Source organism: Rousettus aegyptiacus, unplaced genomic scaffold, assembly GCF_014176215.1.
Source record: "Rousettus aegyptiacus isolate mRouAeg1 unplaced genomic scaffold, mRouAeg1.p scaffold_m13_p_11, whole genome shotgun sequence".
Classification (NCBI taxonomy): Eukaryota; Metazoa; Chordata; class Mammalia; order Chiroptera; family Pteropodidae; genus Rousettus; species Rousettus aegyptiacus.
The window spans coordinates 60103069-60125915 of record NW_023416286.1 but is presented as its reverse complement, the minus strand read 5'-3'; the positions used below and the strand labels follow the sequence as shown (position 1 = coordinate 60125915).

General features: G+C 37.1%; 1 protein-coding gene across 1 annotated transcript in view; it reads left to right on the top strand.

The window, feature by feature from the left end:
• Positions 1 to 374: 374 nt before the first annotated feature.
• DNAJC3 (DnaJ heat shock protein family (Hsp40) member C3) overlaps positions 375 to 22847 on the top strand; it is a 66837-nt gene continuing 44364 nt past the window's right edge. Inside the window, exons 1-2 of the mRNA XM_016158627.2 lie at positions 375 to 580; positions 18795 to 18905. Coding sequence (XP_016014113.1) covers positions 499 to 580; positions 18795 to 18905 — 193 coding nt within the window. The 5' untranslated portion in view covers positions 375 to 498. The remainder of the gene's footprint in view (positions 581 to 18794; positions 18906 to 22847) is intronic.

Genomic DNA, 22847 nt, shown 5'->3' with positions numbered 1-22847 from the left:
CCAGAAAAACCTCAGATTGCCGACCTTCTCCTCCTACTTACCCTTCCGCTCCAGGACCTACCCCAAAACGCGTTCGAGGCCTGCGCATGCGGACTCGGCGGCCGCCACCCAGACTCCCTCGCCGCCTCCCTGCGGCCCTCCGCGGCAGTTTAGAGGTCCCTGACAGTTCTACCGCGGGCGGACGCAGTCTCGTCTCGTGCTTCCACGTTATCCTATCAGAGACGGGGCGGGGCGATGGCTTCCGCAGCCTATCAGCGCGAACCACGACCCCGGCGAGTCCAGTAGGAGAGAGGCAAGGGAGAAGGCGATTGGACGGTGGCGAAACTTGGGGCGTAGCGTCGCTCGGGCCCCGCCCACCCTGCCTTCCTCTGCTCGGCGCCAGCTGCTGTTTAGGCCTGAGCGAGAGCGGATTGCGGGCGGGCGCAGCTGCATCTATCTAGACAGCCAGCGGGGGCTGGTGGGCCCCGCACCCTTGCTTCTCACCGTCGCGCCCTCGGAATGGTGGCCCTCGGCTCTGTGACTCGCCGACTGGGCTCGGTGTTTCCCTTTCTACTGGTCCTGGTGGACCTGCAGTACGAAGGTGAGCCCTGCCCTGACCTGGCGAGAGGAGCGGGCTCCGGGGTCGGGCGCCCCCGGCGTTTCCTTGCCAGTGTCCGGGCGCGAGTCTCCAGGCGGCTCGGGCGGTGGGGCGAGAGCCGGGGACTCCGCGGCCGGACCTGGGCCTGAGTCCGCCCAGTTCCGGGTTTGTCTGGGGAAGAGTTGCCGGGATCGGCGGACACGGGGCCGGGTCGGCGGGTTTGGAGTGAGGAGCCGGGTCAAAGGGGTGCAATGAGGCTGCGACTTCTGGAGCGTCATGGAACGCAGAGCCTTGGGGCAGTCGTCGGGGCTGGCTTCTCGGGACCACCTGCTTGGCGACTGGGGACACTGTTGGTCAGTGGTGCTGGGAGGAGGCGGTAAAGGTGGCCAAAGGGGAGGCTTCTTTGGCGTTAGAGTTCCGGGGGTTGGAGGAGGAAGTATATCCGGCTGAGTGAAGAGAAGGGGACAGTGTTGACTTTTAAGAGTTACCATCGCATTATTGTACTCTAGGTCTTGTATAGGAGTTGTTGGGTTGGTGCGTTAAGGAGACGGTGTGGCATCCAAGCGCCCGGAGGAAAAAAGCACTAAGTTTGTTGATATTACAACTTTCAGCATGGTGTCATTCAATTTCGGGCTGGCTTTCCTTTTACGAGTTTTCTGGGGGGCGGGGGGAAGGTCCCCTTAAAAAGATACGAACTTTTAAATTTCACTTAAGTTCTATTTATTGTATTGTTGGCTACTCTAACTGAATAGCAAAAATAGAGGGCTGTGCTATCTTAGGTATCAGCGGGAGAAGTAAAAACTCTGAAAGTGCCAATTGAACTAATTAATGCTCCTAGCTTCTAGCTTGGTTACTGTGCGAAATAATAGAATATAATGACATATCACAAGCACTAATCTATTTTTATCCCCCTGAAAAGGGCTAGTAATCAAGGAGGTAAAATTAAACTTTTAAATATGAGACTTAATATTAGAGGGAGTGAGGAGCTGAAGTGAGAATTGTTTCTGGTAAAATTCTCTCAAATTCCAAACTTAAAAAAGTAAAACTCTCCAACTTTGAGGCCTCATTAATGGCAGGTTTTTCTTGTTATTGTTGTTTTTTGGTTCCCCTGGTGACTGTGTGTGTGTGTATAAAATCAAAGTTCAGAACATTATTACAACATTGGGACAGAATTTGACAGACTGCTCCAGAAAATCTAGGGAATTTGAATATGAATGCCTGGACAACATTAATATGGGTCATGTGTTTCAGTTCTCTTGAATTTTCTAATGCTAACCTCCTCTTCCCCAAATGCAGCAGTTATGTTCAGTTACCACTAATGATTTATTTTGTCCTCTTAACAGTAAGTTGCCATGTTTTGCTTAATGCCAATTATTTATTTTTTTTAACTTACAAAGGGGCACACTTTTGTATGATTTACTTTTCCACTAGTTTTTGGGCTACCTTTTTAGTATTTCTGTTCTGTATTGGATTTTGTAGGACTCTTAACACTTCATTTCCATCCTGTGGTATTTTCCATAAGAAAAACTTCATTAGAGAGCTTTTCTGTGTAGGAGGCATAGGTGATACTTCTCGGGAGTGCCAGAGTGAGAACTCTCTTCTTTAGGAGCGTTACCTGTGTAAAGTAGCAGAGACTTGGTACAGGGGGTAGGGAAGAAAGGAAAAAGATCTCAAATTTATTGAAGGTCTGCTATGTGCCAGGCACCTTTCTGAATGATTTCTTATTCATGGAGGTATGTGATATTATTCCATCTTTACAGATGAGGGAACTGAGGCTCCAAAAGTTTAATTAACTTGTTTAAGGTCATACATCTCTTAACTTTAAGTGCCTTAGGTTGAACTCAATTTATTTGGCTCTAAAGTTCATCTTGTGTACAGGCTGGAGACACAGTGGTTGATATCATCATGTAGACGCAATCAATTGTAAGTGGTGGCAGCTGAGAAAAATCAGCATTTTTTTTTTTTTTTGCTTGTTTGCTACCAGCTGTAATGAACAGAAAAGTGATTTCCTGGCATGTTTAATACAGTGGTTATCAAACTTGTTTGTACATCATAAATTCAGCCTGGAGGGCTTTTAAAAGCAGTGCAGGCCTTCTGTCCCCTCCCAAAGTTTCTGATTCAGCAGGTCTGGTGGGACATGAAAGTTTGCATTTCTAAAAATAAATCATTGATGAGAATCACTGGTGTAATAAGTTATATAGAGGAGTTAAATTAGGTGTCTGCCATATACTAGACACTAAATTTGGTGACAGGACTCTAAAGCTAAAGACCTCTGACTTGCATTAGCAAACTGTTAGCTCCTGTTTTTCCAAATAGTTCTGTCTAGGTTCATCAACCTCAAAGTCTTCCTTGAGGCATTCATGTCTGCATGATTGTACAACTACACCTGAGGCTTGGAGAAAGAATAAAGGAGAATGGGTGTGAAAAGAGTGAATGTGAAACAGTTGCATATGATGGAGAGTGTCACCAATAGTTAGCTTAGTCGGCCCAGTTTATTTTTCCTGATTTAAAAATATTCGTCTTTGGTTTTTTTAAGGCATTTCTGTTAGTTATAATCCAGAGAAAGAAAATATGTAATAGATTTATGATTGAAAGATCAAATCTTTCAGAAAGGCCTTTGAAGGAGGGAAGTCCAAAGCACTAGATTAGGAATAAAATTTTTAGAGCAGAAAGAAAACTTTAGTAGTATCTACTTTAGTATTCTCATGTTACAAATAAGGAAGCTATTTTATTTCTTTGCTAATGGTTCTATTTGGTGCCTTGAATGCCTGGGAACCAAATCTTCTTTTATTTCTTTTTCTTCCTTAGTATGCTACCTGGACTCACTCAGTGTTTCATTATTTCACTGAACTGACCTGACCAAGCTATATTTGATCATAAGGAAAAGAATAGTTGAAAGTCTGTAAGTGTAAAAGATGGTGATAATTTTTATACAAACCTACTAAAAGTATGTTTTGTCTTCTCTAGAATTTTCTTGACATTATTTAGGGAAAGAATAAATAAAGTAGGGAAAATGAATGGCTTTCAGTAATTTATATAAACTAAGTATTCTAGCAGATGGTCAGATAACTTCTAGAATTATTCTAAATCCTTTTAATGAGATAGGCTTTAGTTAGCAATAGTGTCAGAGTTCCAATTCACGGGACTGGTTAGCCTAGTGAGTGCCTGGAAATATAGTAGTTTTAATTCTGTGGGTCAGGGACAGTTGTTCTAAGATGCCTATAGTAATTAGACTTTTTTTTCCATACGAAGTGAATTGTGGTTAAGTTTACTTTCTGCTGCCATAGTTTTCCTTTGAGTAATGTCCAGCAATTAATCTTTGTATGGAAATATCATGAGAACACAGTCAACTGCTCTTTAGAACTAAAACATTTCAACCATAGATTTATTTTTCTTTAGAGACCTTCAGAAAGCTGCTTTAATAAAAATTTCTGATGAATCCGTGTCATTCGGAGTTTGGAAAGGGAGGGGTAAGATACTCTTTAATCAGCACAGGCTTACACAGTAGTGCTCTTTGGTGAGGTATACATAGCATAGAACTCACGGTTTTTCTCGTTGAGTTTACAGATCACTTGGGCGTATAACACATGCTTTGGGATGAATCAATGTCCTCTTCCTTTCTCAGTTTAGATTTAGTGGTCCATTTTGTAGTCAGTCCATTGCAAACACCTTTTAATTTCCTTGCCCCTGTATTTTTTTGTTTTGTTTACTCACTTGGCAAAATTGAACACCAATTAAATCCAGCTTGTCCAACTTATTTGTTGTACTTAATTGCTGTACACGGATGGAGACAAATGGAGATAACTTTGCCGACTGGTTTCATTTAAGCATGTAATCTCAATTTCAAATGCACACTCAATACTGCCAACATTCCTACAGTTCCCTAGTATATCTGTTCTTGAAAATCAGCATTTCAGTTCTTTTCCTCTTTCCTTAAATCTCTAACTTAAATCCCTCTTTACTCTATTCCTTTATTTCATTCTTTTAGACCTTGTCTTTATTAAGAAAATGAAAGAAAAGCATCACGGGGCAGTTTTCTTTCTATCACTAAATTCACTAGCCTACTTGTATGTATACTTACACTGCTACTTTTCTTATATTAAAATGGACAAAGTGTCTCTATTGCTGGAAAAATCTAATTCCTATACTTATGTCCTGGATTCCATTTCCTCTCATCTTCTGAAAATATTGCTCCTACAGTTACCATTTCTCTCCTATGTCATCACTTTCTTCCTCTCTGCTGGATCATTGACATCAGCACTCCAACATGCTTGTAGTGTTTCCATATTAAACTGTCCTTTGATGTTGTGTGTCCTTTCAGGTACTGAACTGTATCTTTGCTTCCCTGGACAGCAGAACTTTAAAGAGTTGTTGGGTAGTCTCTTCCTCTATTTCCTCATCTTCTGTTCTCAACACATCGCACCAATAATATGTCAAAGCCTTACATATCTGACTCCTTTGTTTATGCCTCTTTTCATCTTAATTTCCCCCTCCATCACTATGTTCCCGCCACATCAGTTTCTTTACTTCTAAATGCCAAGCTCTTTCTAACTAAGGTCTTTATTCTTGCTATTCCCACAGTCTAGGAAGCTCTTCTGACATCTTCAAATGAGCATTTATGTTTCAGAGAAGCCTACCTTGATGCACTATGTAAATAACACTCTCTCCTTCAGTTAATACTCTTCCTTTACCTTTTTGTATTTTCTTTATAAAATTTAACAGTGTGGAATTATCTCATTTATTTTTTCCCCCTCTAGAATATAAGCTTAATGCAAAAAGCTTGTCTGTGTACCTAAAACATGTTGACATGAAGCGGATGTACAATAAATGTTTTTTAAATGGATGAATGAAGTTGACTGAGCTGTTTTTTTTTGCATGGTCTCTTCTAAACTTTTCCCAGTTGAAATTCCTTGAGCAGGGAACTCCATCACAATATTTATCCCTTGACAGTTAATTGAAGGAGACAGATAATGTCTATTGAAATTTAGCAAACCTGGTTACAGTTGATTTTATTTTCCTAGTTCACCCAGAAAGATTTTCATGTATTGTTCAGATATACAAAAATACTCAGTCTTTTCTTCTTTTCAGTTTGGTTTTGTAGACTAAACCACTTTTTAGGTCAAGGTGATTGGAAGGAGATGCTTTGGGTTTGCAGCTCAGTAAATTTTTATTCAAACTGTTTTGTTATTGGTCCTCATTCAACTATGGAATTGCTAAGATAATGAACTTCCTACTCTGTCTTTCTGTGGCCAGATTCCACTGTATTTCTGCCATCTTGTTATATCTTGGATTTAGATCAGGTCTCTTGGAGACAGTACTTGTCTTTTTTGCTTTGTGTTCCTTTCTAGAATGATCTTAGGGATTTCTTCATTTCTTACATTTTAAGTGCTCCAATCTCAATAACCACCCCTGGGCTTGCTACTGCCTTTGTCAACTGGCCTTAGCTTGACACTTAGTATCTTTGACTACCAGTTCTTGCCTTTTTCAGTTTGGTGCTTCACATCTTCATTGTGACTCACCACATCACACTTTTAACCCTTCAACTTTAAGTTTCTTAAAATTCTTTATTTTTTGCTCTCCATGACAGATTCTAATACTAAATTCACTGAAAGACTTAGCTACTGCATATTTTTTTCCCCTGCTCTTTATATTTTGCTGACGTATGGTTATGCTTGTCCAAGAAACATGTTATTTAATGCTGATTAGAAAATGGCATGCTGTTTGGTTGCCTTATCTCAAAAAATAGGAGACAGCTCTCATTGTCACTTCTCTCAGGATGTGGCAAAAGAATAAATATTATTCATAGCTCAAAAGAGTGTTGAGACATTGCAAAAACAGCCATAATTTACAAATATATATATTTTTACATATTAGTGTCTTTGTGTATAAGTTTGCTCTTTATGTTATTACATATCTTAGAATTTATAATTCTGAGGAATTATATGTTTAAGAGGGAAAATAGTTATATCCATTCAATAATTATTGCCCAGTTTGTGCAAGATACTGAATTAGGTGATATAAAGAAGAAAAAATAGTTCCTTCTCTCAAACTTGCTTTTGATCTGGGTTGGGGGAATTGTGAAAGGCAGGCAAACTAGGAATGAAAAGTAGGAGTATAGAAGGGTCTTTTTCCCATCCTGTCACTGAAGTAGTTAGAGAAGGTTACCCAAAGGAGTTAGCATTTGAGGGCAGAATCTGGAGGGAGAAGTAGAAATTTTCCAGATGGGCAAGTGGGGAAGGCCTTTTCATGGAACAGCAAGTGCAAAGGGATGCGGCTTGAGCACATGGTATGTTTGGGGAAGTACAACCAGTTTATTACGATATAAGAGTATGAAGTAAGAGGTGGGGAAGTGAGGGATGATGAATGAAGCTGGACCCACATCATGGGACCTAGTCATGATGGGTCCTGTTTGTCTTTAGATTTGAAGGGATTTAGATTGAATATAGCCAGCAATGTGAAAGTGCTGCAGAAGTTTTACAGGCGTGCGTTTTGGAAGCTATGGCAGCAGCATGAGGACTGGATTTGCAGGAAAAGCTGAGGGAAGGTCCCAGTTAGGAGGCACACCATCTCTTGCCAGGGAGAAAGGGGCCTACACAACCAACCTTAACACTGTGGCAGGTTCTGTTACAGAAATGTGACCAAGGCACACCATAGGGGTAATAATTAATTCTCTCTGGATGATTGGGGTGAGCCACAGAAATTTTTGTAGAGGGGGTGGTACTTATCACATTATTAAATGGAAATTATATTGGATAAAATTGTAACATAATCAAGATCTGAGTTTTATTCAGGAGGGACAGAAATTCTGGATACCTCTTTTTATCTTAGAAGGCAAAAGAAACTTAGTTTGAAGACTAAGTCAACTTTTGGGATGACATTATGACATACTTTTTGGGGGTACTACCAAATTATTTGAAGGAATAGTACAAATGAAAGAACTTAAGTGGCTGTTTTGGTACAACGTACAGAAAAGATAAAGGTAACCCCAACATGGACGCCCTGCCTTGATGACCAGGGAAATCAGTCCCATGGCAGTGGGAAGCCAGCGTAAGGCTTAGCGCTCATTGCGTGTTCCCTAGGATGTGTTTGTCAAAGAGATAGTCTGGCATGTCACATTCTGGGGTCTTCATGTTACACAAGTTGGTTTCATGGCCACCTCATTCTTAGATGGATTTCGCTTGCTCATTTTGGTAATGAGTCTCAATAAAGTCAGTGGCCAGTTTCAGTAATTACCATTTTATGCCTTTTTTCAAGTTTAGCACAGACTTCATTGCATTTAGCCAGCTCTCCCAGTTATCACAGTTTGGTTTCTTGATATTCTGCAGAATTTAGGATTTAGTCTCCTCATTGGTTCTGCAGCTTCATTAGTTTCTCAGCATGTTTCCTTTCCTCATGAGATTGGCGAAGGAAATATTTAGCAAAGTTCTTCAAAGCTACACCATCAGGGTCAAAGTAGTGAGACATGGATAGGTATATGTAGGACACATAGAATGCCAGGTTGACTTGGCAGTTAATGGCAGCTTCTGAGTACTGGTAGTAGGTCTAGTGCACCTGCAAGGGAAAGGTAGTAACCATGGTGAGCGCTTGAGTACAGGTTGTCCAAGGGCACTGTGAGGGGGTAGCTGATAGCCTGCTGGGTAGGGAATGAGCTCTGGCTCTTTCTAAGCACTATGGAAGCAGGAAGCTGCACAACTTGTTGAAGAATAGCCCAAACGTAACTTGACATAGCAGTTCAAAGAACTTTGCATATGTATTTTTTTCTCCCACTAGACTTCAGGTTCGACCTGTGTCAGGTTGGAGATGACTGTGGCTGAAAGGTTACATGAAATAATGGGTTGAGTGAGTGAAGCATGCAAGGCTTGGTAACTGGAAAGCTTAGCCTGGTTTATGTGGGGAAAAAGGATCATGTGCTGCATTAAAAACAAAGTTGGGCTTTATAATTGAATATTGCTTTGACAATTACTGTGAGTTTTCAGGCAGAATGGGTAATTTCTTTGAGCCTCAGTTATAAAAGTATGAAAATGTTTATAGGATTATGAAAATTCAGTGAAATAAAAACACAGAAAGTATCCAGCACATAATAGGTTCTTAATTTCTTCTGTGTTACATCTTTCCTATTATACATTTTCATGGCTGGATCAGGAAAGCATTTTGACTAATTGTTTATCTTATATCCATATTTCTTCCCTCCTCAAACAATCTGAAATCCTCGATTCAGTACACTGATCTCATCTTTCCTTTGAGAAATGTAATAGGGAAATGTTTGAAATCTTCACGTTATTTTGAAGATCTCCCCCTCCTTACCTTTTGAGAACATACATGCCCCTGAAATTAATTGTATCTACTGCTGTAATAGGCTGGATCATTCTGTAGTTTGTATACAACACTTTCACCATTTTTATTTGATTCCTAGTTCATTCAGTAGAATAATTTTATCATGGTTTCTGTACACATGTTTCACTCTATATGAGTAATGCACAATCTTTTCTATTTTCCATTAGAAACTATAAATGTTAATGGAAATATAGTTTATATTAGAAATTATCTTTAAAAATCAAATGAATTATCTTTAATTGTTTCCCAACTCCTAATCCCTTAAAGCGATTTAATAAAAAACTTTATTATGGAAAATTTTCACACATTTATAAAAGTGGGGAATTGTATAATGAACCCCCATGTACTCCTAGCTTTAACAATTTCCAATTCATGACTGATCTTCTTTCATCTAAACCTGTGGATTATTTCAAAACATATTAGAGGTGCTATCATGTTATTTATAAATGTTTTAGTACCCATAGAAGGGAGACTTGTAAATTTTAGAATCTATATCACCTGTGGTTCCTGAAGTATCTATCTGATTATAATGCTATACCTTTGAACTATAGTTTAACATAAATGATTAAGGCAGGTTTATGTTGCTTTTCTTTCCTGACCTAATTGGCTCCTTAATTGTAAAATAGATATCTGTAGTGTTTGCAGATATTCTTTAAGAGTTTTCTATTTCAAGTGATTATTTAATCAGCAAAATCTTTAACAAAACACATTCCTCAGTCTGTTAATTTTTTTTATTATATTAATAGTACATGAATACATTCTTACCGGAAAAAGTTAAAAAATTCAGAAATACATCTCACATCTTCTTTTTAAGGCATAAATGAAATCAGAATATATATACTGTAATGCAGCTTGCTATCCTTAGTTCACACATCACCACAGTTCTTTCCATTTTTGTCTGCCTCCAATCTCTTCCACACTGCAGGCTACTGATCTTTTTAAAATGTAAATCAGGTAGTCAATTCCTTGCTAAAGGCCATTCTAATGATTTTTCTTTGCACTTAGAAATAAAGTAGAAATTTCTTACTATGGTCCGCCCAGTATGATCTATCTTGCCTAAATCCTCTATTCTTAACATGCTGGAGCCTCCTTTCCATTTCTTGTAGTTGAACTTGGTCCTACCTAAGCCCTTTGCTCTTGTTTTGTACTCCTTGCCTGGTCATATTTTGACATGCTGGAGGCTTCTTGTCATCAGAACTCCTCCCCCAACCCGTGCCTTAACTCATGCATTATCTTATTAGGGATAATGACCCTTTTGTATTAAGTATGCCTCTTCCTTTCCTATGGCAGTTTGTCATGCATGGCACTTATAAATGATCTCGTTTTATCTTTTTCTCCACCACTAGAGCTGCCAATGCATAGATACTTTTTTTAAAATGGATGTTGTATCCTTTTGCTTCTGTAAGAATGTCAGTTATATTCATTTTCAGATTTTTTTATTTGCTCCACTATTTTTTTCTCAATTCTCTTATTTGGTGTTAGTTATCTGAAGATGGATTTTATGATTATCTTTGTATTTCAGAATTGCTAAGTGCCATTCTTTGAATGCAGATTGTGAGAGAAGGCTAATTTCTAGGCCGAGGCTGAGACATCCCCAGGGTCCCTTCTTTCTCCTTCTATCAGGGTTTGGAGCGCTCTAAGAACTGCAGCCATCTCTATGGCACACTTCCCCTGGGAGAGAGAGGGCTCTGATGTGATTTTGCCCATCAATCCAATCCTGTCCTTTTTGTTTTGAGTGTTTTTTTTTTAAATTTGTTTTTCTCATGGCTCTCTTCTTTTAAAAAAAAATGTTTTTTTTTGTTTGTTTGTTTTTGTTTTCTGGCAAGGTTATATAGTTCTCTGTGTAACTTCTGTCATTTCTAGAATTCGAATATGTTGGGAGGTAGGCTCATGTACACAGTTGGCTACCCTAGTCCCTGTGGTCCAGTTTCTTCAATTTTTTTTTTTTTTTTTAGTGTAAGAAGTAACTTTTATCAGCCAGTTTTCTCTTCATCGAAAGGATTTAAATTTTTTAAAAACTTGATTTTGGAAAATCTTAAAAATGTACCGAAGTAGAAAGAATAGTATTGTACCACTGTGTACCATCACCCAGCTTCAAAAATTATCAGTTTATAGCCAGTCTGGTTTCACCTATACTTTCATCCTTCCCTCTAAGATTATTTTGAAGTCAGTCCTATGCTTCATAATATATATTCTGTAAATACATCAGCACATTTCATAGACTTCAGCGTAATGCTAGAAAACAGCATGTCTCTTTCCAGTCAGTGATGGGAACCCTGCAGGCTTGAGAGTTCTCATCAATGGCTGAAGCCTGCAGGATTTTCTTCATTGCCTCTTTGGAGGAGACTACCCTGTTCATATCTCTTAAGGCTACAGTTTTACATATATTCAGTAACTCTTTTTAAATGAAATTCGGTTACCATGATCTTCATTATGAAAAGCAGTTTATATTTCTGGATATGATATGGACGGAACTACGGGTGACCCTCATTATATGATTATAATGAGTTTCTAAATCTATATTGCATAGTGAATTTTCACAGAGCAGGAGCCCATATTCTCATTTTAAATGGGAAAAGTGTTTTCCCAGCTAACTGAAAACCCCTAACTGATTTCTCCAAATGTTACCCACACACTCTTAATTAGGCCAACCATTCTTACATTGCCCAAACAAATAGGGCTCTGCAGGACCCTGAGTTTTTGAGGCTATCAAATTAAGGTTTTCTCCTTTCCTCCCTCCTTTTTTCTCTCTTCCTTTCTTATATGGAAGTGTCCAACAGGCAGCTAAAGTAATAAGACACAACACGGAAGCTGCAGGCTAGGAATACCGAAAACTGAAAAAGTTACTTTGTTTAGTAGGGCACATGCAGATAAGTGAATTTAGTTTTTTGCCTATATTAGATGAAATAGGACTTCACTTGCTTTCGATGTAGTCATACTAAAATGGCAGGCAGTTCCTCGAATAGTTGCTGAGGATCCTCCTGGACTCCTTTCTTCGCTTGGCTTCTGTATCCAGACAGTAGACACAAGTTATATGTAGTCTTTTTTCCTCTCTTACATTTCTCTAAGCAGTCTATTTTTCTCTATTTCCACTGCTACTACTCCACCATCAAGTCATCTTAATGTTGCCTAGATTATTGTAACAGATACCTTATTGGGTTTCCTCTTCCCTTCTGGCTGTTTCCTGTAATCACCTGGAATTTAAGGTGCCTCTACACAATGTAAATACATCTATCTCTATCTATCTATCTATCTATCTATCTATCTATCTATCTATCTATCTATCATCTATCTATCTATCTATCTATCTATCTATCTATACCTATATCTATATCTATATACCTTACTGTTAAAATGTACAGCTGAAACTTACCAGATTTTGTTAACCAGTGTCACCATAACAAATTAATTTAAAAAATAAAAAGAAAAAATAAAGGATATAAGAGCCAACTTTAAGGGTATCCCACGGACCATATTTGGAATAATTTAACTAGCAAGAAGTATAACATAGGAAAAAATATATTCACGAATCTATATTAAAAAGAAATATAGAATAGTTTTATCACCCCCAAAATTCCCTTGTGCTGTGCCTTTATAGGCAAACCCTTTCTCCTACTCTTAACCTCTGGCAACCTCTCATCTGTTTTCTGTCCCTATAATTTTGCCTTTTCCAGAATGTCATATAAATGGAATCATTCAATATGTAGCTGTTTGTGTCTGACTTCTTTTACTGAGCACAGTGCATTTGAGATTCATCCATGTTATTGTGTTGGCATGACATTTAAACAAAAGAGTGGTCAGAGAGATGGGTACTGTGAGGGGCTGCAAAGTCCTGTGTAAGTATAGAGGCAGGAGTGTTTGCTTTCGACTCAAGGAATTAGGGGAGATTTCATGGTGAAAGTAACATCTACGCATGGCCTTGAGAGAGCGGTAGGGTTTTTCTAGGTACACATGGTGAGGGAAGATATTACAGTAAAGGATATAGCAGGAACAAAAGCTCAGAGTCAGGAAAGAGCAGAGGGGATTCGGAGAACATCGCTTCAGTTTGGCTAGAGCACAAGAGGAGGAGGAGTGGGTGGTGGGACAGAAAAGATAGGTTAGGGCTTTGTGGTCTTTGAATATCACATTTAGGAATTTGGTCTTGATTTGTTAGGCAGTGGATAGCCATTGCAGGCTTTTTATTCAGGCTCTTTTTGGAGGAGAGTAATAGTTCTGCCTGCTGGTGATTCTGCTGCCCTGTCTGAGCTGAAGGACACTGCTCTCTGTCCAAGTGGGTATACAAAGATGACTCTTAAAACAAGGCAACAAATGACATCTAAATATATCAAAAGCATACCAAGGGTATATGATATCTGTACTACCGGTACATATATATATGTACCAGTATATATACGCTAGAAAATGTCGTCATGAAATGACTGAATCCAGTACCTACCAAAGGCTCTCCTATTTCTCCATGCATTTGTATTTTCTCAATTCTCTCTATGGTCAAAGTATCCTTGATCCTATTTTCCTATTTCTCCGTAGAAACATCTGCACTGGGGTAAGTAAGAATTAATGTTAGGGCTTCTGTCTTAGCATATAAGCAATAAAAAATTCAAGTTGAACAGCATTTCTTTCTTTTGTAAGACCAAACTAGTGATATTAATCAAATTTTATATAGAAATAACTCATTCCTATTTTGTATGCTTACAGACATTTCACTACAGAGGATATACAGATGGCAAATAAGCACATGAAAAAATATTCAACATCATTAGCCATTAGGGAAATGCAAATTAGCACCACAGTGTGATATCACTGCATACCTACCAGAATGACTAACAAAATCATAAAATAAAAGTAAGAAAAATAACACCAAATTATGGCAAGAATGTAGAGAAACTGGATTGCATATATACATACAGTGTTGGCGGGAATGTAAAATGGTTCAGCCAATCTAGAAATCAGTCTGGCAGTTTCTTACAAAACTAAACATACAACTACCATATGACTCAGCGATTTCAGTCATGGGTATTTATCCCAGATAAATGAAAACTTACATTCACTAACAGTTGTATATAAATGTTCATAACAGCTTCATTCATAATTGCCAAAAACTAGAGATAACCCAGATAGGTGAATGGTTGCATAAACTGTGATACAACTATACTATGGAATACTATTTAAAAATAAGAAAGAATGAATTATGAATATGCAACAATCTGGATGAATTGCCAGAGAATTATACTGATTGAAAAAAAGCTAATCCAAAATGGTTACATACAGTATGATTCCATTTACATAACATTTTTGAGATGAAAACATTATAGTAATGGAGAACCTATTAGTGGTTGCCCAGAGTTAAGGAGAAAGTATGGGGTGGAGGTGTATATTACTAAAAAGGGCAATGCAAAGGTGCCCTGTGGTCATGGAACGGTTCTGAGTCTTGACTGTGATGTGGTCATACAAACCTACGCATGTGATAAAATTGTATACAACATGCAAATGAGTGCATGTAAAACTAATAAGATCCAAACAAAGTGGGTAGATTGTATCAATGTCAGTCTCCTGGTGGTGATATTTATGTAAGGTGATTCCATTGGGGGAAACTGGGTGAATGGTATGTAGGATCTCTTTCTTGCAATTGAGTATGAAATTATCTCAAAATAGGTTTTTTTTAAAACATTTTATTTTTTTATTTTTTTCCCCTCCCTCTTCCCCTCAGGTAACCACTAGTCCATTGTCCATGAGTCTCTGTCCTGTTCCTTAGTTGTTTTTAGGTTTATATCCCACATATAAGTGATATGTGATTTTCAGCTTTTTCTATCTGGCTTATGTCAGTTTAAAAAGAAAAAAAAATAAAGTGACTCATTCTAGAATAATTAAATCATGATGGAGACAATTGCTAGCTGAAATACTGTACTTAAATTTCTCTGAAAACCTCATTAATTTTCTAATGACTGAGCATTTATATGTGGTGCTCTCTGTGTTTGGAATGTTGATTTCCCTCTTCAGCCTTTTTACAGAGGTGATATTCTTCCCGTTTCTCCTTTAGATTTTGGGCGAGATCTCAGGGAAACTACTGTCCCCCTTCCATAGCACTATCTACTAGAACTTTCTGTGATGATGGGAAATATTCTGTATTGTCTGCACTGTCCCATATACCAGCCAATAGCTATCCAGCACTTAAACTGTGGCTAACGTGACTGAGAAATTTATTTAATTTTTAAATATAGGTGTTAGGTGCCTTAATTTGTGCCCTTACAGCACCCTGTGTGTGTTTCCCGTCGTAGTACTTTTTTTGTATATTTCCCCAACATTCTATTACTAAACATTTTGCAAAATTGAAAGAATTTTACAGTGTACACTCTACATCCATCACCTAGATTCTACCATAATTACTATACCTGGCTTTAACACATACCCATCTGGGCATTTCTTCATATAGCCACTGATTATCTTTAAAAATACATTTCAAAATAACTATAGTACGTATGTCCCTAAGTACTTTAACATACAAATCATCAATAGCTGTTTTGGGTATAAAATTAACATACAATAAAATGTCCATATTTTAAGTAAATATTTGCTGAGCTTTGATAACTGCATATGCCTGTGTAGCCCATACCTCTATCAAGATTAGAACATTATCAGCACCCCCAGAAAGTTCTCTTCTGCTCCTTCTCAGTCTATCCTTTTTTCCACTTTCCCAAGTGACTACTGTTCTGATTTCCCCCCCTCCATTGTCTTATTAGCACCCTGAATGGTTTAACATCATGTTCACTGTAAAGAGAAATGATTTGCCTACTGAGTTTCCATATACACCCTTTTACCCATAGATGAACACCAGTACAACAAAACGACTCGATTTTTTTTTTACCTAACAAGATATAGCTATTCTTAATAAGTGAAGAAGTTCTCAACTATACCCCAATTGAGTCATTGTGTTCATTACTGGTTATATTAATAATCTTTCATCACTATCCTACTCAGTTTCAGTTTTATAAAAACTAAATTGTAAAATTAATTTCAACACTTGTATTTAAAATAGAAATGGAAATTAGAGAGAATATGGTCAATATAGTCAATTCTCTACAGTTGTTTGCAGTAGTTATGTTCCATATACTGAATTAGTAAATATTAAACCATTGCTTTTAGGAAATACAAGGTTAGGATCCTGTAAGTCTCTGGTCACTACATTTTTTTTTTTTTTTTTGTCAACAGATCAAACATAACCTTGTTTATTTAACATATTATTTAATATCTTGTTTAAAAATGTTTAGTAACCTTGGTTTTCATGTTTTTGTTTAAAAATATTTAATATATAAAATATCTTATTTAATATCTTATTTAAATAAAAATATCTTATTTAATATCTTAGTTGATTTATTATCATTGAACTCATGGCCAACAGCCTCATCATTCGCACCTGACTGAAGCTTATCTAACACATATATTTTCTGTGAAAGGCACATCACAGCTCTTGTGTTTAGGAATACTAGACAGCACTGCCCTTGGGGACCATTTTAAGCAGTGAAATTAGCAACAAAAAACACAAACATGTGAAAAATGTGACCCAAAATATACTGTGGAAAGTATACTTGCTTATGAGAGCTGAAAAAAGAAGGTGGAGTATTGCTCTGTTTGTCGTCATCTGGGAATTTGCATTTTGAGCGACTCAAGGTTTTCACCATTCTGCACACGCATATGGCTGCAAATGACTGCCAACATTCTTTGATTCTTAATTTGGGGATTATAAATGAATTTTAGGGGGTTACAAATGAATTTTAGCGAGTGGGCAAATTCACAAATACAGAATCTGAATTGTGAGGATTGACTATGTACAAATAAACACATGTGTTTAACAAGGAAAGAGAAAATATGCAAAGCTACTGTAGTCCTTGTGTCTGGTCATGAGGTTGTAGTTGATATATGTGGTTTCCTTCTTTAGCTACCTGTTCTGTACTTCTGCCCTCAGCTAGAAATTCAGCCACTCTGGTTTATTTACCTGATGGTGCAACCCAAACCTTAATTTCTGAAGGGTCTGAGTGCTTAATCTGTTTTTTTGGTTACTGTAGTTTCCTTTAACCTTTCGTATTGGTCATAGAAGTACTACTATCTCAAGCAGAAATGATTTATTGATTAATTGCAATTCTGATACTTGCTGTGGATTACTAACGTCTTGTTTCTCATTGTCAAGGAGCTCAGCGCTGCGCTCGTGCTCAAGGGCATGACCAAACCAGTCCTCAGATTCCATCTTTGTGGGTCTGTCTTCTGGGACCACTCCTAATACCAGTTGTGTATAAGTCTGGGTCCATTTAGGAGGCAGAAACCACATGACAATTTAGAAAGAGGGAAGTTTAATATAACGAATTGTTAAGTTTATAAATAGGAAAATACGTATAAAGATGTAAAGGGAACTCTAAAGGATATTCTGAGGCTGAGAGACAGTTCCTAAGGATGGGCCAACTTGGAGGGGGGCCTCCTACACTTGGGGTTCAGACCTCATTGGAGAAGATGTATAGCTATAGCTAGAGTTTGCTGGTAGAAAAGTTTGCTGAGTTACTGGGGACAAGAACGGGTCTATAGTAGCCAGACAAATAAGAAACAACCCCCTCAGGTAAAAGTGACCTCAGGCTGGTTAGCTGTGTGTGGGGACAGTTGGGGTGCTCTTGTGGGTAAGAAACCAGCAGTACATGGTGTCCTCTTTGGGTGGTGCTGGCAGGTTGCTGAGGGACTGGACCCCTGGTCATATGGCTTGAGCAGGGTACCACTGGCTGTCCTCCCCGTGTGCATCATGCAGCAGGAGCCAGGAAAAATTAAAGGCATCAGTGGGAACCAGAAGGTGTCCTTCCTGCAATGCCCCTTCAGTGTCCTTTTCTGATTGAGAGTAACATTGTGCTGTGTAAAGAAGAAATGGGTAAAACCTCCAGTGCACTTTCTAAACGATGAATTCGAAGCAGAGAGGCAACACATTGATAATTGGCTTGATCAGTCAGATCGTTATTCTCCTCAGTAGCTCCCTATTTTACACAGTGTAGAAACCAAAGCTGTTCATAGTCAGGCCCTCTACTTCTTTGACCCCATGCTGCTATCTATACTACTATTTCCCTGTTGCTTCGTAGTAGCCATCATGGCTTCCCTGCTGTTCCTGGAACATGCCTGGCATGCTCCTGACTTAGGTAGGACCCTGGCACTAGCTGGTTCTTCTTGGAAAGCTCTCTTCCTAGATATCTGCATGTTGAGTTTCTTACTTCCTTCAATTAAGTCTTTGCTCAGATATCAGCTTCTTAATGAAGCACACCCTCTACCACTTTATTTAACATTGAAAGGCCCAGCACGCCTCACTCCCCTCACACAGGTCTTTTCCCATAGTCCTTTTCACCTAACATACTATGTAATTCACTTATTTCTTATGTCTGTCTTCTCCCACCATAGTCAGGTACCACTAGTGGCAGAGATTTTTGTTTGTTTTTTATTTAGGCTTATCCCATATACTTAGTGCCTGGTGCCTTGTAGATACTCAGTAAGTACTTGACTATTATGGTGGGCTTGATAATATTCATTAAGGTGAGATTCTCGTTTAACAAAGCAATTCTAATTTTGTTCAACATATTTTTACAACAGTTATGATGCAGTTTCCTTTGTATTTTGTAGATTGATTACATTGTTTTCACTGACTAGGTTGATATACATGTATTTTAGGGTTGCTTGTACTCTGTAAAATGAAGCATTGTGCTTTATGTATTTTTACTTTATGTGGGTTTGGTCACTTTTCAGCTTCCATGACTTTTCTTATCTGATATATGTCGGAGGCAGATAATTATATCTTTAACATTATATTCTTTAGAGTTAAATCTTGGTTCATGAAAAGTTAACTTATTTTTTTATTTGTTTTTAGGTGCTGAATGTGGAGTAAATGCAGATGTTGAGAAACATCTTGAATTAGGCAAGAAATTACTTGCAGCTGGACAGCTAGCTGATGCTTTATCACAGTTTCACGCAGCAGTAGGTAGGTTTGTATCTTGGAACCAAAACGGTAGTCATCTTAGTGAATTCTAATTAATAGCTCTTTTTTTGGATGACATTTAAAATGAACATCACTTAATGTTTATATAAAACATTTAAAAATATTTTCAGGATTCTGAGTGAAATAGATTAATAAAATAAATGCAGAACACTTGAACGCCTATATGTCTGGCACAAAAGAATTTTCTAGGTAACTGAGACTTACTACTACTGGAAGTACCAAGAATAATTCGAGATGATTTTGACAGAAAACTTTTCTCACTGAATTATATAATTTTCTAACCTATTACAAGATTTCACTAAATATAGTTTAATTTCTTGGTGACTTGAGATTATCAATATAATAGTTACTTTACTTTGAGGCCCTTGGGGGATCTTGCAGTTGTTATCTCTTAGTGTTAGTCCATCTCCCACCATCCCTCACTGCTCCCCTGTGTCTGTCTGTAGCATCAGCTGTCGGCAGCTTTTAATCCATTGGGACCGTGAGAAACAAGATGACCACCATAAATGGCTTCTTTTTTTTTTTAAATGAAAAAATTTTAATTGAATTCTAGTTGACCTATGCTATTATATTAGTTTTAGGTATACAACATAGTGCTAGGTGTTTTTACATGTAACAGAATGATCACCATGACAACTGCAGTAACTGCAGTTATTACAGTATTATCGACTTTATTACCTATGCTGTACATTACATCTCATGACTTATTTTATAATTGGAAGTTTGTACCTCTTAATCCTCCTTGTCTGTTTTGCTTGTCCTGCCACCTCACTCTCCTCTGGCAACCACTAGTTTATTCTCTATATCTGTGAGTCTTTTTTTGCTTTGTATATTTGTTTTTTTAGATTACACATGTAAGTGAAATCATGCAGTATTCGTCTTCCTCTGACTTATTTTGCTTAGCATTATCATACCCTCTAGGTCCATCCATGTTATCACAAATTGCCAATTTTCATTTTTTTTATTGCCGAATAATATTCAGTTCCACAATGTGTGTATATATGTACATACGTATCACATCTTTTAATAGGTTCTAAGTGAGGGCTTAAAGTGGTTTTATTCTGAGTCACTGCATACATTTTTATGCTAGGACTTTTTTGGCATTGACTTTTCTGAGTCCTTTTTAAATTTACTTATACATTCTCACCTTTATTTGGAATGGTTAAGAATGACAGGGTGATGAGGTGGGATATTTTTAATAAAATACGGTTCTATTCACCAGAAATATTGTCATCCTCCTGTTGTAATTTACTGTATAAACAATGTAGTTAGGTTTTGGTTTGGCAATATTTTTTTTTCATGCTTTTTCTTAAACTTATATTTTTATTATTTTTATTAGCTCTCTGGAATACTAATAGGAAACCTAGATTTTAATGTTGGCTTTGACACTTGCTAATACTGTGATACTGGTCAAGTTACGTAAGAAAATGTAAGCTTAAAGAAGTTACCTGCATATTCCCAGCAGTTTTCACTGTCCCTCAAAAGGAGTTTTTGTGAAGGTTAGGTAGGAATAATATATATAAAGATTTCTTTAAAAATAGGGTACAATTATGTATGTAAAGTATATATAAATAAATCTAATTTTTGTGTCTGAAAATTAAGACTTTTCTAAAGGGTTTCTAAATTGTGATTAACTTAACCTTAGGTAGTGGTAGTTAATTGGCACAACAATTTGCACAAGTTACTTTTCACTAGAGACCATATGCTATATGACTGTCATTACTAAGTACACACTTTTTCTGGTGATTCCAACTTGTCTTCAGTGCTGCAGCATAGTAATTAAAAATTTTTAAGTTGTTATCTTAGGTAAAGCATGATTTTTTAAAAAAAGTTGATTCTTCTCTACTACCACAAGAGTATTTGCAGAAACGTATACTTTCTACCTATTTTATGCTTTATTCTTCTCATTCTTTAATACTACATTTAGCAGAAACATTAAGAGCTATGGCATACCTGTTAAAATAGTTTAAAATGACTGCCTACTTTCCTTTAGCTTCACCACCATACAAGAATTCTTGAGCTGGTTCTGTCCCAAAATTCCCGATAAAATATTGTCTTTATTGAAAGATGTAAATTAATAAAGCTAAAATAATTTATTTGTGATGTTCAGTAAAGGGAGAAAGTGAAACACAATTGGTGCATTCAGAATTTGAATAGCAATGTCACTTTGTTCATATTTTGGTGAGTAGCTATACACATATCATAATTTCTGAGGAAGACCTGTGTGGTTTGAGACAGTCATCATTTTAGTTCATGTAAAACATTGATTGTTCATAAATAACTATAGAAAATGAAGTTTAAATTGTGTGTGATGACAATATGTAGTAGTGATGGGGTGAAGTGGTATTAGAAAAGAAATGTAGTTTCTCTTATTTCAGTTGTCTCATTTACCAGACATCAAATTTAGTACAGCCACGTTGGCCACTTCAGGTAACCCAGGGAGTTGGTGAGAGCCTCTGACAAAAAAGTGAATCAGTCTAGGTTTCCTGACTTCTCGACTACCAAGTTATGCACTTACTGCTATATGTGATCTTTTGTGGTAAACTATCATCCATATTTTAATACATTGCTGTAAACTGAATATATAAAAAGTTCATTAAACGTTTATTCATAAGTACGTTTATACCTCCCAACTTCTAAATTTTGTAATGCACTTTATTTCTGTAACGTTTTCTGTGATTATAAATTGATGTTAAAGTTTGTAATAGAATTTGGCTAGCAGCATTGTAAGTATCAACGAATCATTTTTTATTATAATGTTACAGCTGACATTATTTATGGTTTTGATGCCCTTTTTTCCTTTTTCATTTTTGAAAAATTACTTGGTACATTTTGAAAATTACTTGGGCATCATTTGTTTTATGATTACATTTTTACACAATGAAAGGCTTATATATTAAAACTGCATAGCAACACAATTATTTCTATTTTGTGGAACAGATTAATGATTTGGTTTTAAATATTTTTTGTATCTGGTATATAAATATTTTTTGGCAGGGGTTTTAAAATTTAGAACTGATAGGGAAATATTCTCAATCTGTTGGAAACAGTGTGATTTCAAAAGAAAGAGTCGAATGTCATTTTTCAAAAAATCTTCTGAAACAATTGCAACTAATTTAATGTTATGAAGTAGTCAGACAAAAGTTTTATTTAGAGAGTTATCCTTAGAGAAAACTGCCATGCAGATGTGAAAATAGCCCTGCCTCTCATTCCCACAGCATGGTCTTATGGTCCACAGGTCTGAAATGAATTCTACATCTGAAATCATTTCTTTGATAGACCTATGGACTGTCTTAAGTGTATCTGGCATGAATGAATGTCTAAAGTGGTGGATTAATGGTGCTCATGTCTAAAATGATAGGTTTCTCCATTTGCTTTGTAAGAAGACCAGTACAATTTTGCTAAATCAAAAAACAAAATCCATGTTTACATTTATTTGTCACTTAAACTATATGGGGCTTTCTCATCACATTTAAACTTCACTCGTGAAATGGGGATAGACATTACTATTTGCATTTAGGCAGAAAGAAAGAGCGCTGTAGTGATTTCCCAAAGGTTACATTTCCAGTTCAAAAGATTGTGAACTTCTTAAAGATATACTATGTTGTTGTTATTTTAATGTCTGGTAGGGGCTAGGTGAAAGTTTGAATGAAGGGATAGGGTTAGCAGGGAGCAAGGATAAAAAAACTTTTTATGTCTACGTGAGGGTGGTGTACTTTCTGCTTCCTGCTACCACTGTTTACAGCATCATTTGTAATTGGCTTTCTTACGTGTTTTATCCAGATAGTAGTTGTATTTTTTTATTAGGGCTAATTTTATTTTATTTGAATTGTTTGATAATTCTAAGGTTAGACCTCAAATCCATCTCTCATGTTAAATTTCTAATAAACCAGTATGATAATTTAAATGATATTTTCAAATGAT